We start from the raw sequence: 15,115 nt of genomic DNA, 5'->3' as shown, positions 1-15,115 counted from the left end.
GCTCCCCTCAGCAGTGTACTTCATCGATCTGCCTGTTCTGCTTCCCGCTCTGTCTCTGTGAATCCTCTCACCCTCCGCATCTCTGGCCTGTACCCCAGTTCTGTATGAATAAATAAATAAATCTTTAAAAAAAAAATTGCCTTTTCTTTTGTAGCCTTAGTTTCCTGTTACATAAAGCGGGCATGATAATAATCCCACCTACCTCATGTGTTGTTATAGTGAATTGAATGAAATTATTTATATATAGATTAAATACAGAATTTTTTATAATAGGTGTTATGTTGGTTGTCATTAGTGCTCATTATTAAGAGAGCAATTGCTGTGAAATTGTTCTTTTCCCTAGAAACTGTTAGATGTCATGTTAACAACAAAGATTAAATGACCTTTCTGCTTTATTAACAGAGTTGAAACTGTGGGACAAGCAGACAGAAGAGACAGTATAGGAGTCTGTGCAGAGAAACAGAATGGGTATGACTCTCTGCAGCGGGATCAAGCAGTCTGCATTAGTACAAATGGTAAGTGGTAAGTAACTGTCATTCTCTGCGCCAGACATGAATGACTGTAGTAAGACATGAATACATTCCAGGATTTCACACTTATAGCCAGGGTCTAATGGCATGCTCACGTGGTACTGTGCACCAGGCATTGTCCTGCTTCCTTTACAAGTAATACATCATTTAGTCCTTTTAACAACTCTGTGAAAGAGGACGAGCACTATATACATTTTATAAATGATAAAAGCTGAGCCACAGAGAGGTTGAGTGACTGGCTTAAACTCATATAAATTGAGGTGCTGAATTGACTTTGCAGTAGACAGTTGCAAACTCTGTGCTCCCTAGATCATCTGAATTCAATATGGATTATCTGTCATGTTCTTTGGTCTACTATTCTCCACTATGCATACTTTTAAAACTCACTGCCAAGAGGTGTTAATATTTTGGACTGCAGGTCAAGCAGTAGGTAGAAGATTCATATTTATTCCATGTTAAACAATGTTGCTCTTCCACAAATTGTAATTTTGTAATGAAGTCATTTCATTTGATGCTTTCCATATCAAAAACTCAAGACTACATATAGTCTATTGTAAAAGAAGAATGCTGGACCAGGACTTTATAGTCTTGACTGAAATCTTAACTTTCTCTTCTGCTTTAGGATTGCAGGTAAATTAACAATAAATTATGTGTATTATCTTTACCCAGTTGGCATTCCAAATGTTTTCTTTATCTGAATTAGGGAGTTAGCTGTGTTATTAATGATGAAGGATGTTTTCAATTGTTGTTTATTGCACACATGTAAATGACTCTTGACCTTAATGTCTTAGGTGCAGTTTTTGTAAATGGAAAAGAAATGACTAATCAGTTGCCTGCAGTTACTTCTGGGTCAACTGTCACATTTGACATTGAAGCTGTTAACCTCGGATCCACCAATAATAACGAAGGCGGAAACTTCAAACTTCGAGTAACTATTAGCTCAAGTAACAGAGAAGTGGTTTTTGATTGGTTACTAGATCAATCTTGTGGTTCTCTTTACTTTGGTTGCTCATTTTTCTATCCTGGGTGGAAAGTGTTGGTGTTCTAAATTTTTGGTTGCTGGCTTTGGTTTGTAGGATTTCAATTTAGCTGTCCTCAGCCTAGTTTTGTTGTAACTGATTAAAAAAATCATTGGATTCATCTCTCAGTTAAGCCATCAGAAAATGGAAAATGCTTACTGGATTTATTTTGAAATATTGTAATGAAAGAGATTTTAAGATTGTGGAAAAAACCATAATATAGCCAATTTTCACCTTTAGCATAATTAATTGAAACATGACATCATGACATCACAATTCAAATCAATTTGGCTTTAAAAGTATGAAGAACTATCAAAAGGCCTGTATACCCTTTTTAAACTTAGAAAAACTGAAAATGTAGTATTTTATTAAATCTCCATCTACTAAGGATCAAATCCATGTTAGACTTTAGAATGGAGTAACAGGAATAGACCAGATAGAAGCCAGAGTTCTGTAAAATGCATTCACTTGTGTGTTCTCCACACGAGTGTGGAATTTGCTCTCTATGTTCAGGTATTTGTAAACAGTATTGGATTTTTCTCATGTTCAGTAATCTTTAAATCTCAAAATCATGACAATTTTTACATTTTTAAGTTACTGAACAAGTATCTACAATAGACACAATATTTTCTTTTCTTGCTAGTCAATTCACGATAGCTAGAGGATTTTTACAGGGTAAAACTACTTGCAGAAGTAGTAAGTGCAGCAGTGTTAGCTAGTTCACGTATGTAAATGCACATGTGCATGTCCTGTCTCGGTGATCCACCTCGGTCTTCATAAGGGATGAGCTGCAGTCTAGTTTAATGAAGTTCTATAAATGGTCTCTTGCTAGACCAAACAAATATAGGGTGAATACTTGACCTATTTTTGGGAAATAAATTTGTTTAAAATATTTATTTGAAGGCCTTACTTAGTATGTAAAAATGATCTTAACTTGCTATACCAGCTTACAGATTTTCTTTTTCTAATGTGAATTTCTTTTTCATTTTTACCAGTAGCAAAGTAGAAAAGCAAGTTGGATATTTTTGTAAAATAATTTATTTGGGGATTCAAATTCCCTGTTAGACAATCATGACCATTCCCCCTTGCCTTTTTATGTGTAAGTTGTCTTTCACTTACTTGGTGATTGTGAAGATGTGCTGGAATGTAGATGCCTTGTCTACCCGTCTGAAACAAAATAAAAAGCTGAACGTTAAATTGTGTTTTATTTTTTTCTATAAGGTTAAATGAATCTAACTTCAGTCTTTTAAGTCAAGACAAAGGATTTTTTTTGTGGCTCTGCTCATCTTAATTGATATTATAACTTGTGAGAAGTTATATTTTCTTTATAGTCTGTTTGACATATAATGGTGCACAATAAATGTTGATTTGAATGTAGGTGATTATTTTCCCTAGAACATTTTCATTCCATTTCCTTCATTCAGCAAAATTAAAAAATTTTCTTATTCTCCATAGGAGGATGACATCTTAAATTTATACCTTTAGAATATATCTTTTCATGGAAGTGACAAGCCTAATTCAAATTTAGAGGAGTGGATTTGTAATATTTATTTCAATACTGATTTTGGGGAATGATTTCATATTTAAATACTGATTTCTTTTGAATGGTAAACTGAAGATTTTGTTAAACTTAATTCATCCTGTTTAAACAGATAAAGTAATAAGCTCACACTCAAATTCATGTGCTTGGAGGAGGGACAAGAGAATTTAGGTGTTGGTATGACAAGAATTGATACTTACTGGACTCCTGTGGGTCAGGCACAATGCTATATTGTGAAAGTACACAATGATTTAATTCATATAAACCAGTGTTATTTCTACTTTACAAATGAATAAATTTCGACCCAAGAGATGTAAACTCATTTTTCTAGTAACTAGTCTAGTGAGGACTTCTAGCCCAGATGTTTCTCTTCTAGCCCAGTTCCTGGGAAAAGCCCCAGATTCTGATGGTAACTGGCAATAGAGATAACTGTTATTCTGATGGAGACCATAAGTATGAAGTAAAGGTTGGCAAGACTATGCTTCCTCCAAAGGTTCTAGAATTTTGGTGGCTTCAGGCATTCCTTGACCTAATTCCAGTCTCTGAATCTGTCTTCACATTGCCTTCGACTTAGAACACAGACTCTTTTTCTAAATAAGGTCAGTATCTCAAGTTCCTGGATGTGGGTATATCTTTTTGTGGGCCATCATTCAACCCATTATGAGGTGGTTGGCTAAATGTCTCTTGCTAGGCTTTCTTGGTCTTTTGACTTGAGAAAGAAGAGTTTTATTGGGGCTTTTTTGGTCTGTGTTGGCATATCCAGATTGTCAGCTATTCAGTCTTAAATCTGGGATATAGAAGACTAAAAAACCCAAGGCCTCCCCACTGTGTCTTTCCTGGGTTGTGAGGTCTGTAGCCAGTCAGTAATCTTTCTGAGCCTTCTTGTGTACTGTTTTGTATGTATTTCCCAGGGTTTCTAGTTATAAGACTAGAGAAATAAGCTATTCCATTTCCTGAGAAGCATACATTCTGAAGATACAAATATCAAAGTGTAAAAAATAGAAAAGATAGAAAAGTAAGTACAGGGCCCTCCCTGGTGGTGCAGCAGGTTAAAGCACAGCACTATGGGGGCTATCAGCAGCCACTGCAGCACAAGTTTGATTCCTGGCCAGGGAGGAGACCCTGGTATGGCAGACCTCTCCTGTCCTGCCCACTGCTCCCCTCAACAATGTACTTCAATCTTCCTGTTCTGCTTCCCATTCTGTCTCTGGTGAAGCCTCTCACCCCCACACCTGTGCCTCAGTTCTTGTATGCATAAATACATCTTGAAAGAAAATGTTAAGTACAGCTTAGTAGAGTAAGAAAATGTCATCAGTGCATCATGAAGGTCTTCATTCTTTAAAGTCTTCACTCTGAGTAAGCTATGGAGGAAGTGGAGGAAGCTTAAATTAGCATATAAATGGACTGTAGTCCAAGCTTCTGTTCAAGGATCAGCAAGATATTTTACTCAGCTCAAACCCAACATTACATCACCTTGTTTCCAGTGTTCCATGTCATCTTTCTAGGTGATTCCTTTATTTTCTAAACTTACTCAGAAAGGGTGGCCAAGTCTTTCGTGAAGTCTGAAAATCTATTCTTATACTTTTTTTTTTTAAAGATTATTTATGCATATAAGAACCCTTACTGGTCTTTAGGTCAAAATAATTTCATTTCAACGAAGGAAAAAACCAGGGCTCCTTAGTGGCACAGGGGTTAAAGTTAAAGTCTCAGCATTATCAAACTATTGCCAGGAACTTCAGTATGAGTTTGACCCCTGGCCCCGGAGGTGACCCACCCAGCACAGCAGACCTCTCCTGTCTCATCCATTGTTCCCCTCAGCAGTGTATTTCAGTGGATCTGCCTGTCCTGCTCCCTACTCTACCTGTTGAATCCTTTCATCCTGTAATATTGGACTACAATCAGTTCTTTGCATAAATAAATCTTCATGGAAAAAAAAAAAACTCCACAACCAAAGATGGGTATCTGTTAGCTTAACTAATACTGACACTAATTTCTTATTAGTGTAAATGAGTATACTTTTTCTGGATTGTTACCAAGACAGTATTTTTGTGCACACTAACAATGCATATAAAAAAAAAAAAAACAACCAGAATACAGCTTTTATATTATTGAACTTTATGTACAAAATCATTTGATTTCAAATAAACATTTAATGTAAAAACAAACGTTCTTTTAAACTGAATTTTCTTTACATCTATTGTACCATTCAAATGCTTTATCATCTTACATGATTTCTTCAAAATCTTTTATCAAGGGTACATATAGAAAAGCATTTTTTTTTATAAATAGAAACAAAGGGATTTTTTCAGCTTTTATTATAAGATGACATAAAAAGTTTACTCAACAGAAGTAATTTCATTACTATTTGGGGGAGGGAATCACCAACTTTTTGTGCAAACAATGCTAGCCTTCTTTTAAGCATTAAGAGCATAACTGCTTAAGAAATGACATAAGCAATAATTCTACACTACATCTCCCCTAAAATAATCTATTTTTTTTATTTTTTATTTTTTATTTTTTTTTACAAATGTGCACAGCTTTAGCAAATTAAAGCCCGAGAGAAATGCTCGAGATCCACTATCCAAAGGCATGATCAGAGTTTGTTGTAACTCATCATTTGGAGAGCTTACTAATCAAGGAGTCTGTAATGAAAGCTGCAGTTTCCCTCTTTCCTATTTTTAAACACAAAAATCAATGACTAAGAACTTAATACTGGATGACAAATCACATCCACACTATTAGTTAAATAGCCTCACAGTTAAACACATCTTAAAGACCAATCAAATCAGTATTTACAATTTATAAATTTCTGAAAACACCATTAGAAAGCTTATATATCCCTTCATTAAACAAAATAGGGAACTGCATCTGATGGTGGTGGAATGAAATAAAAAAATTAAAAATACCTGTATTTACAGCAGCATTGATCCTTTATAAATAAAGAATATGAAAATGCAATTATCTTTAAGGATAATAAAAAATTGAGGTGATGTTACTCAACCACAGTGCTTGGAGTTGGAATAAAAATCTATTGGTGCTTGTTAATGTGACAGTAGTGAAACCACTTTCTGTTGGAGAAAATCCAACCGCAAATATGTGCATAAAACACATACAAAACAGGGCAAAATTGCTCAAAACAATTCAAGTCAGCTTATTTGTATTGGACATTCTAATCATGAAATACATTACAAAGACATCCTTGCAAAGAAAAAGTCAACATTTCTGGTTCATTTTTATATTTCCTCCCTTGAAAGTGGCATCTTAAAAATCTCTAACTCGTTCTTCCCTTGGTTTACAATCCTAATGAAAAAATGTGGAATTTTCCACATGATTACTTAATCGAAAAACAAAAACAGCAAAATGTTGAAGTTCAAAAAAAAAAAAAAAATACTGGGTGAGCAATGCTAAATTATCCACATCAAAACAAATGATCAGTTACCTTATAAGCCAATATGACATTTCATTGTCAACAATGTGAAAAACATCTGTTCTCAAACAGGCATGAGATGAAGAAGTGCTATTTTAAAATTGTAAAATGAACTTTTATAATGTAAAATATGTGATAATTTTTCACTCAAAATTGATAAATGATTTCAAACTCAAGGATCAAGGTTTGATTGCTAATAGTAATGCAACGTAATTTCATGAAAATTTTTAAATTTTGAAAAGGGAACCAAATTCCAATTTTTCTACCCCCGGTAAATGTCTCACAAATTACAAAGTAAAAACTAGCCAGTCACTAATGCAGAAACCATTACAATTTAAATAATGATATAATTTCTAGATTATCATTCAATATATTTCATAAGACAACTGTTGAATAAATTTTTTCTTTGAAGTACTGTTTTTCATGCTCAAACTACATAATCTTTTAATAATACCAACAGAACTCATATTAAACATTTATGTAATGCTGCATAATGAAGTGAAGTAGAACCCTGATATAAACATCCTCATTGAAATCATTTACTTCATCTGGTAGTGCCTGTTTGGAACCTATGATTTAAAACAAAAACAAAACTTCCTAGAGGTTGAATTCCCTAGAATGCAATTTCAGTGTTTGTCCATTATGTAGGTGGGGGAGGGGGAGTTTAGGCCTTTTCAGAGTTTTTGTTTTTTGCTCTGTTTTGAAACCCCTGAGACACCATCTGTTTCCAAAGCTTTCTCTTTTGAGTTAATTTCACTAAATCCATTTGCTGTCCCATTTTGTTCTTCAGTGTTTTCTTCATTTGTAGGGGAAGTTGATTCTCCTTTTTCTAATTTTTGTTGCATTTCACGGAGCTTAGTAACAGCTTTATCTATTGACATTATGCTAATAAGATTAAAGTCATGCATGCTGACTAGATGAAGCATGAAGTTTCGACATAAATTCTTCTTAATTATTTTCTGTCCATAGTTTTCTACAAACAGCATACAGGCATGATTCATTTGATTGTCAGCAATAAACCTATTTAATAAAAACAACACAAAACATCAACACAAAGCATTTTCTCATAACCACTGTAGTAAAGACTATCGAAATCCAGTGTTAATTTAACAAAGTATTGTGAAGCTGAGAATTATTCACCTGAATGTGCTTACCGTTTTAGACATTTTAAGAGATTTAATTTAACCAGAACTTACATAGATGTCCTTCACTTCCTAATGAAAACGAAAGCAATATTAAAGACATAAATAGCTACTAACTATCCCCTCTGGCTCTTTCGCTTCATCTTGACAAACTATTTTAGAAGCAAAGTTTCCTTCACATTTTCAGTTCATAGTAAACCTTTGGAAAAAATGGAGATGCCGTAACAAATATGGTACAGTGAGATTGTATTGGTAGAAAGTGGTAAAGCACATTTACAGTGAATACAATTTGAAAGAACCGATTAAACCAAGGAGGATTTGCACATTTTTAAAGATCCAATTCATTTACCCAACTACCAGTCACTTTACATTGCCATCACATAATAAAATCCAATAGTTGTTATGCTCACAACTGACTAAAAGAATTAAAATGGAACTGAATAAAGTAACATGAATAACACCGTATCTTGAAAGTGGCTTTTCAGTACACTAAAAAAGATTTAACCCAAGTATTTTTAACTCAGAACTGAGTTTTAATCACTAGGATCACCTTGCAGGAAAAACTATGCTCAGCAATATAGTTTTAGCCAAAGACATTAAGGACTATTATACTTTGGTCCTTATGAAATGGCAACAAACAAGAAGACAAAATAGATGTTTTATTCTAAATAACTGAACAATTGAAAAATAATGGTGGTAAGAGTGGCAAGTAAGTTTCCGAATTTCCAGACATTTAGCTACATGGCTTATTATTTCTGTATTCTCTGGCAATGAAAAATATGTCAAACAAAACGTTAAAAAAATAAAAACCTGGGATGTTTCATGTTTCAACATCACTCCCCCCAACCAAAGAACAGGTTTATTACAAAGGAAGATTAATGGACGTTGCACAGACACAAGTAGGCACAAAGAGCTGCCTTCCAGCTTCCTGTTTACCCATTATAATACTTTATGAAGAAATTTAGGACACATAATATTTACAGGATGCTACACAGCAAAAATAGCATAAATTAAATAGAATATTTAAATTCAGAAATATCCTACCCATGCTTCATGACATGGAGATTCCATAGTTTCATCACTTCTTTCTCTCCTTCATTAACATCAGAAAATTCTTCAATTTGCTTTAAAAACAAAACACAGACCAAAAAAACTATTTAATGCAGAATATAATTGGTATTTCTAAGAAAAGCTTGTGAGAATGCCAAAAGTAGAACTTTTTATAACTAAAAATACGACAGCTTTTTTATATAGCAAAGTGGTGGTATTTCTTGAAATCAACTTCTATTTAAGCAGCAACTTGAGAAGGGGAAATCCCAAGTTATGAAACAGTTATTTATAAATAAAAAAAAGAACAAGATAGTACAAACTCACATGAAGATAGTAAGTATCCACAAGTTCTTAACTTTTTTAAATGACAAAACTGGATTTCAGAACTCCTTAAGTCTCTTTATACTAAATCTAAAGTTTAATTATGTTAAACATTAATTTTTAAATAAAAATCATTTAATCACAAAATTCTAAATAATTGTCTATGATGATAGTGATAACAATAATAATTACTGTAATGGTTTTTTCTCTTAGCCATTCGGGATCTTTTTCATCTTCACTGTCTACTTCCATTTCTTGTGGACGGAGAGGTAAGCAAGTGTCACTATGAAAATATAGACGATTGTGTCCACTACTGTATGTTCGTTGCTGTTCTACTTCTCCATCTTCAGATTCAAGAAATTCGGACATGCTTGCTTTCGTTCGCTTTGGTCTAATAAAAAGAGATGTTGATGTAACATGTAATCTACATAAAGAACATCTATGAGTTGAACTCTAATAATTTGCAATACTAGCATTTTAAAAGAATAACCACAAAACAACTGTATTTGAGGCAATCCTCTAAAAAGTAATTATAGGATCAATTATTTTTAATATGCAAAATGAGTCTATTACACATCAACTTAAAAAACCAGTATTTGGGAGATAAAATTTTCTTTCTCGATGTGAAAAATGAAGGAATTTTTAAAAACGGAAAGCGCAGTCGACCTCTCCTATCTCACCCACTGTTCTCAGCAATGTATTTCAGCACATCTGCTGGTTTTGCTCCCCACGCTGTCTCTGGTTAATCTCACACCCCCCTGCACCTCTGGCCTGTACCCCAGTTCTTATAAATATAATCTCCCCCTGACCTCCAAAGGGAGAAAAGTGGTTAGGGCACTTTAAGATAAGAAAATGCATGTTAAAGGTTGGATTCTTTACATTCACATCACCAAGATTCTTTGTATTTCATATCCCTTTCTTGAAGGTTTCTACGTAGTTAAAGAGAGACTTCCATTAGGGAAATAAACTAACTCTCTTAACTACGGTAGCAGCAGTGACATTAACATTTAAAACACAGGAAAACTGTAACAAGGAACTGAGGAAAGTCTAAAAATAAGAGCTGGGAAGGTTGTAAGCAGTATACCATATATTTATCGCTAATAATGGAAGAGTGATTCTCTTCTAATAGTAGCTCTGTCTGGCTTTCTCTTGTCCCTTCAACATCAATAAGAATCATAGAACTATTTTACCCACCTGCACACAAGAATATGTGTGATAGGTGTTCTCTTTACTGGTCCATTACGACTAAAAGCAAACCCAGGTTGGCGATGAATATCCTGAGGATTTCCTGCATAGGAGCCATCATAACACTCGTTGATAGAAACATCTATCCTAGCACCTTTTGGATGATACTGTAATAAAAATGGCAATGTGTTTAGGAAAAGAAAACTTATTAACTATCCTATCCTAAAATTTTCCCTTCAAATTTAATTAATTAAAAAAGTATATTTGGGATACTGACGTTCTGAAAATAATAATAATCCAGATATAAGAACTAGGTGAAGTTAGAAGATCTGGAGTCAAAACTGGTAATGTGTTACAATCCTGGCCATGCAATTTACTGTTTGAATAAAGCAATTACCACTTAAAGAGTTCATGTGAGTACACAAGTCAATATAGATGCAGTGTACAACTATATGTAAACTCTGAATCAGTTTTGTAATTTATACACACAAGCCACCAAATACAGCAATTTTTGGTATTTTGTTCAAAGTACAATTTTTGAAAGACAATTGTAATATATTTTACTGATGAGAAAGAAATTTACTTACAACATAATTGAAGATAAATCTGCTGTGGCAGAGCTTCAGATGTTTGAGTAAACTATAAAGTTTGCGGCAGTTCAGAGTGCACCAAGGACAATGCAGGTCATCTCTAGCTTCAGTCTGTTGTCTTGTGTTATTGTTATAAAGGAACTTAAAAACAAAGAAAAAAACCAGGAAAGCTCCAGCTTGTATCTCAAGATAATGATTCATTATCATCTTTAAAAATAGCTTAAACAACTTAAAAAGACTGTATCAAGTCAGAGAAATTCCTTCCCTTTAAAATGCCAAAATATTTCATATGAACATACAAAAACAGAGACACTTTAAAAAAAATAAGGGTCAGCTATGCTTACCTGATAAAATATTCTTAATTTTTGCCGGTTTTCATTTGAAGTATCTTTTTCTTTTCTTGTTTGTAGATCTGTAGTCAATGATTCTTTAACAGCTGAAAATACATTATTTGTGATGTACATTATTTGTATAATAAAAATACTTGGTTCTAAATAACACAATAATGTGTCACATGGAAGTAATTAAACATTCAAGATTTCACAGAACTCTGTAGTGCTGAACACAATTTTTGTCCTCACCCTCAAATGATGATCATAGGAACAATTGTCTTTAACCAGCACCCGAAAGCAGATTTGAAAAGATTTTTTTCCCCTATAAAAATCATACCCTAAGTCACTATAAAAATAACCCCAAGTAATTGTATGTAATTGTATGTTATTTTAAATACTTTAAGGTGAGGTGAAAGTATGGTTTTGGCTAGTTTTTATATTCCTAGTATATAGTAGTTAGCAGCCATCTACTATTACTGGTTTAATAAAAATTAAATAGTAGTATAATTATCAATCCAAATCCAAAAGATAACCGCTGTTATTCATTTTCAGACTTAACATCATTTTAATTCACTTTAACCTAACCATTTCATGTACAATTTTTTATAAATTTTTTTCTCCTCAGTTGTTTGAAACTTGCACCTAACCCACCTCAAAATATTTTTAAAAGTACCCAAAACCACAGTTTGAGAAATCTTTCTCCTAATCCTAGCCTGTTTTTTGTATCTCTTTCTAATTTGATTTATATACCCACTGGTATGCACTGACTGGATATGAGTGGTCGATATCAAAGACAGATTCTTTAAGCTTTCTGGCTTCTTTAAAGACTTAAGATAAAAAAACAATGATGCTCTCATGTCAAGAACAATGATCCCCTTAAGTCAGATACACTCAGACACAATGTAACCCAAACTGCAACTCAACAGTTTATTCCATTTGTAAATGTTTGCCTCTTAAAAATATGCTGCAAAATTTAACCTAGTAAAATTCAAGTTATACTGAACCTCTTCCAGCCCTGAAATTGTAAAACCACTCTAAAAATGTTGAATTCACCATTATAGCTTCAATTTCACAATCTTAAAAGCTCTGAAAACCAACTATATACTTGTGATTTTAAAGTAAATTTATTTAGTGAAAAAAACTTGTCTTAAATTCACGTGCGGCTACTTGTAAATTCAGTTGGAGTTGTTTTACATGGAACCTAAACTATACGCTAAATTATGCTTTTAAAATTAAAAACTGAAAATTTTAACATACTTCTGACACGATAGTTTTTATTTTTTTGTAGAATAACTTGGGTATAGGCCAGAGGTGTGAGGGGTGAAAAGGACTCACCAGAGACAGAATGGGGAGCAGAATAGATTCACTGAAGTACACTGCTGAGGGGAGCAGTGGGCAAGAGACAGGAGAGGTCTGCTGCGCCACGTGGGTTAACTCCCTAGCCTGGAATCAAACTCAGGACATGGCGAATAGTGCTAAAACTTAACCCCTGAAGGCCACCAGCAAAGCCCCCATAAAGGTTTTTAGGTAAAGCACTGGTGATTAATTCTTCAACACAAACTTTACATTTAAAAATAGGAGAATCCTGGGCCCTCCCAGGTGTAACAATGGGCTAAAAGCACAAAGATATAGTAGCCACTACAGCACAAGTTCTATCCCTGCCAGGGTGATGACCCACATGGAATGGCAGACTTCTGATCAGCCCACTGCTCCCCTCGGCAGTGTATTTCAGTACATCTGCATATTCCCCGTTCTGTCTCTAGTAAATTCTCTCACCCCGCCCCACGCCCCGACACACCTCTGGCCTGCACCCCAGTTCTGTATGCATAAATAAATCTTTAAAATAAGAGAATCCTAATTTACCATGGCTTATAACTGTATTAGCGAGTCAAACTACAATTTGAAGTTGTAATTTCAAAAAAAAAATTTCCCAGACTATAGTTAATATGGAGCCAAAGACAATTTATTCTGAAGTCTAAATCCTGATTCTACAAAGAATTATTATAAGAACCACGTCTTCTTACCGATAGTTTGAGAAGGCTTAACTGAACCAGGCTTGTTTTCTTGATGGAGACTCTCTGAATTCCTAGTAGCAAGAGGCTTGGCAATAGGAGCTGTAGATTTATCATTTGTTTCTCCTGTCCATCGAAGAGTGAACTGCAACGTAGGTCCCTGAGAAAATGTTTCAAATGGAGGCAGCCTCTTAAAACAAAACAAAAAAAAACCAACCGTGAAAAGAAGTGAGGATATATATAATGAATCGAAAAAAATTATTTTAAGTGTAGATTTGATTTAAATCAACAGATTTTTCTCTCCTTGAAAATTCAAAATGCCTATAGGATGGTCAGACAAGTAAATTAAATGTAGTGCACCACAGAAACTGCAGTCGTGGATAATTTGGGTTATCTAAGAGTGCCAGCCACTCATCAACTATAACTGAATTGTTGCCAAGTGTTAACACTGGTCCAGCACAGCCAGACTTTCAGATTTTTAAAGTTTAGAATTTCAAATTTTCTTGAGAAATCTTATCAATAGTATGTTAACAATTAAAATATCTTTAACAACAACAAAACTGTAGTACAAAGTCCCCTAGTTTACAACCTGTGTTCTTAGATGACCAATTATTTTACTGTTGTAATGTGAACAGCTGTGGAAATAAAAATTTCCTTGACTCCTCTCAGCTACATTGACAATTCCCCTTGCTTCCCTTCGTGTGACATTGACCTACACTGCTTTTCTTCCTCCACCTCTATTCAGTTACAATTCTTCTTTGTCTTTTTAATTCCTAAATGGTATTTAGTCATCTGTCTTGATCTCACTGGCATAATTATTAGGCTGGTGATCACACACTTGGTTTTCCATTCTTTATACTTGAGCTGTAAAACTCTAATCTCCAGCTGCCTCCTGGACATTGCCACTTGGATTACATCTATGTTACCTTGAGCTATCATTTCTTTCCTTCCCATGTCTATTTTTCTTCCTAACATGCTCATTTACTAGTGATCCTAAGCTAAAAGTTTTGAAATTACATTTGACCCTTATTCATCTTCTTATATAATTATCAAATATAGATTCTTGTTGCCTTATTATTATAGCATCTTAACTGCTCTCCACACTTCTAATACTTACTTCTCAGTACATATACAGAAAGCCAAATAACCTCTTCAAAGACTACTTTCATGCTATTTTCCTTTTATAGAAGCTTTTAATAGGTTCCTATTTATTTTACTGCTTTATAAGCCCAAATTCCTCTACAGCTTTATTATAAAAGTCCTCTTAAAAATATAAATTGTAGACAGGGATGAGGTAAATAATGTGATAAACTAGTTTTGATACATGAAGTCTGTATCTAGGAATGCATCTTACAAAAATACTTGAAATACAAATATATACATAAAAAAGTATATTCACTACATCATTTCTGAGTATGTCAAAAGTTAACTGAATTATGGATAAGAGTGGTATTAATTTAATAAATTATGGAACCCATACTGAAAATGTCAATTTTTAAAAAGAAGCAAATTTTTATGTTCTGGATTAAAGGAATGTCAACTTTATAATGCTTCAGATAATTTCTTGGGAAAAACACAACTAGATATATAGTCCTTAGTTCCTTACAGATTAAATTTTAAAGCATAAGATAAATACCTATAGAAAATTCAAACACTGTAGGAAAGTACAAAATAAAAAAAAAAATAGTTGAAGCTCTATAACTTAGAGGCAATCACTATTATTAATTTTAGAAAATGTGGGAATATGTGTATCATTATGCAATTATGGAAAACTTTTTGTCAAAGTACTGTCCTAGTCCAGATTTCAAGTGTTTTCAATTTTTCACTGTTTAAAACATCTTGATAAGACCTGCTAACATCTTTTCAGTTAACCAGTTACTACTTTGTAATAAAACCAGAGACATGCAATTGTTAATGACTACAAATACAATGAAAATATATATGCATATACCACTCTCTCTCCAATA

General features: G+C 33.7%; 2 protein-coding genes across 2 annotated transcripts in view; one reads left to right on the top strand and one right to left on the bottom strand.

Annotated features, from left to right (window-relative positions):
* The window catches only part of CRLF3 (cytokine receptor-like factor 3), a 39,888-nt gene extending 37,070 nt beyond the window's left edge, over positions 1–2,818 (top strand). The window contains exons 7-8 of the mRNA XM_004684877.2: positions 403–515; positions 1,322–2,818. Coding sequence (XP_004684934.1) covers positions 403–515; positions 1,322–1,578 — 370 coding nt within the window. The 3' untranslated portion in view covers positions 1,579–2,818. The remainder of the gene's footprint in view (positions 1–402; positions 516–1,321) is intronic.
* A 2,375-nt stretch (positions 2,819–5,193) lies between these two features.
* SUZ12 (SUZ12 polycomb repressive complex 2 subunit) overlaps positions 5,194–15,115 on the bottom strand; it is a 39,083-nt gene continuing 29,161 nt past the window's right edge. Inside the window, exons 10-16 of the mRNA XM_004684876.2 lie at positions 13,161–13,338; positions 11,149–11,240; positions 10,802–10,945; positions 10,224–10,381; positions 9,222–9,420; positions 8,703–8,782; positions 5,194–7,536 (exon numbers count right to left, since the gene is read on the bottom strand). Coding sequence (XP_004684933.1) covers positions 7,191–7,536; positions 8,703–8,782; positions 9,222–9,420; positions 10,224–10,381; positions 10,802–10,945; positions 11,149–11,240; positions 13,161–13,338 — 1,197 coding nt within the window. The 3' untranslated portion in view covers positions 5,194–7,190. The remainder of the gene's footprint in view (positions 7,537–8,702; positions 8,783–9,221; positions 9,421–10,223; positions 10,382–10,801; positions 10,946–11,148; positions 11,241–13,160; positions 13,339–15,115) is intronic.

The sequence above is a fragment of the Condylura cristata genome, unplaced genomic scaffold (genome assembly GCF_000260355.1).
Source record: "Condylura cristata isolate star-nosed mole 26May11 unplaced genomic scaffold, ConCri1.0 scaffold00017, whole genome shotgun sequence".
NCBI lineage: Eukaryota > Metazoa > Chordata > Mammalia > Eulipotyphla > Talpidae > Condylura > Condylura cristata.
This window is presented reverse-complemented; position numbering and strand designations above follow the sequence as displayed.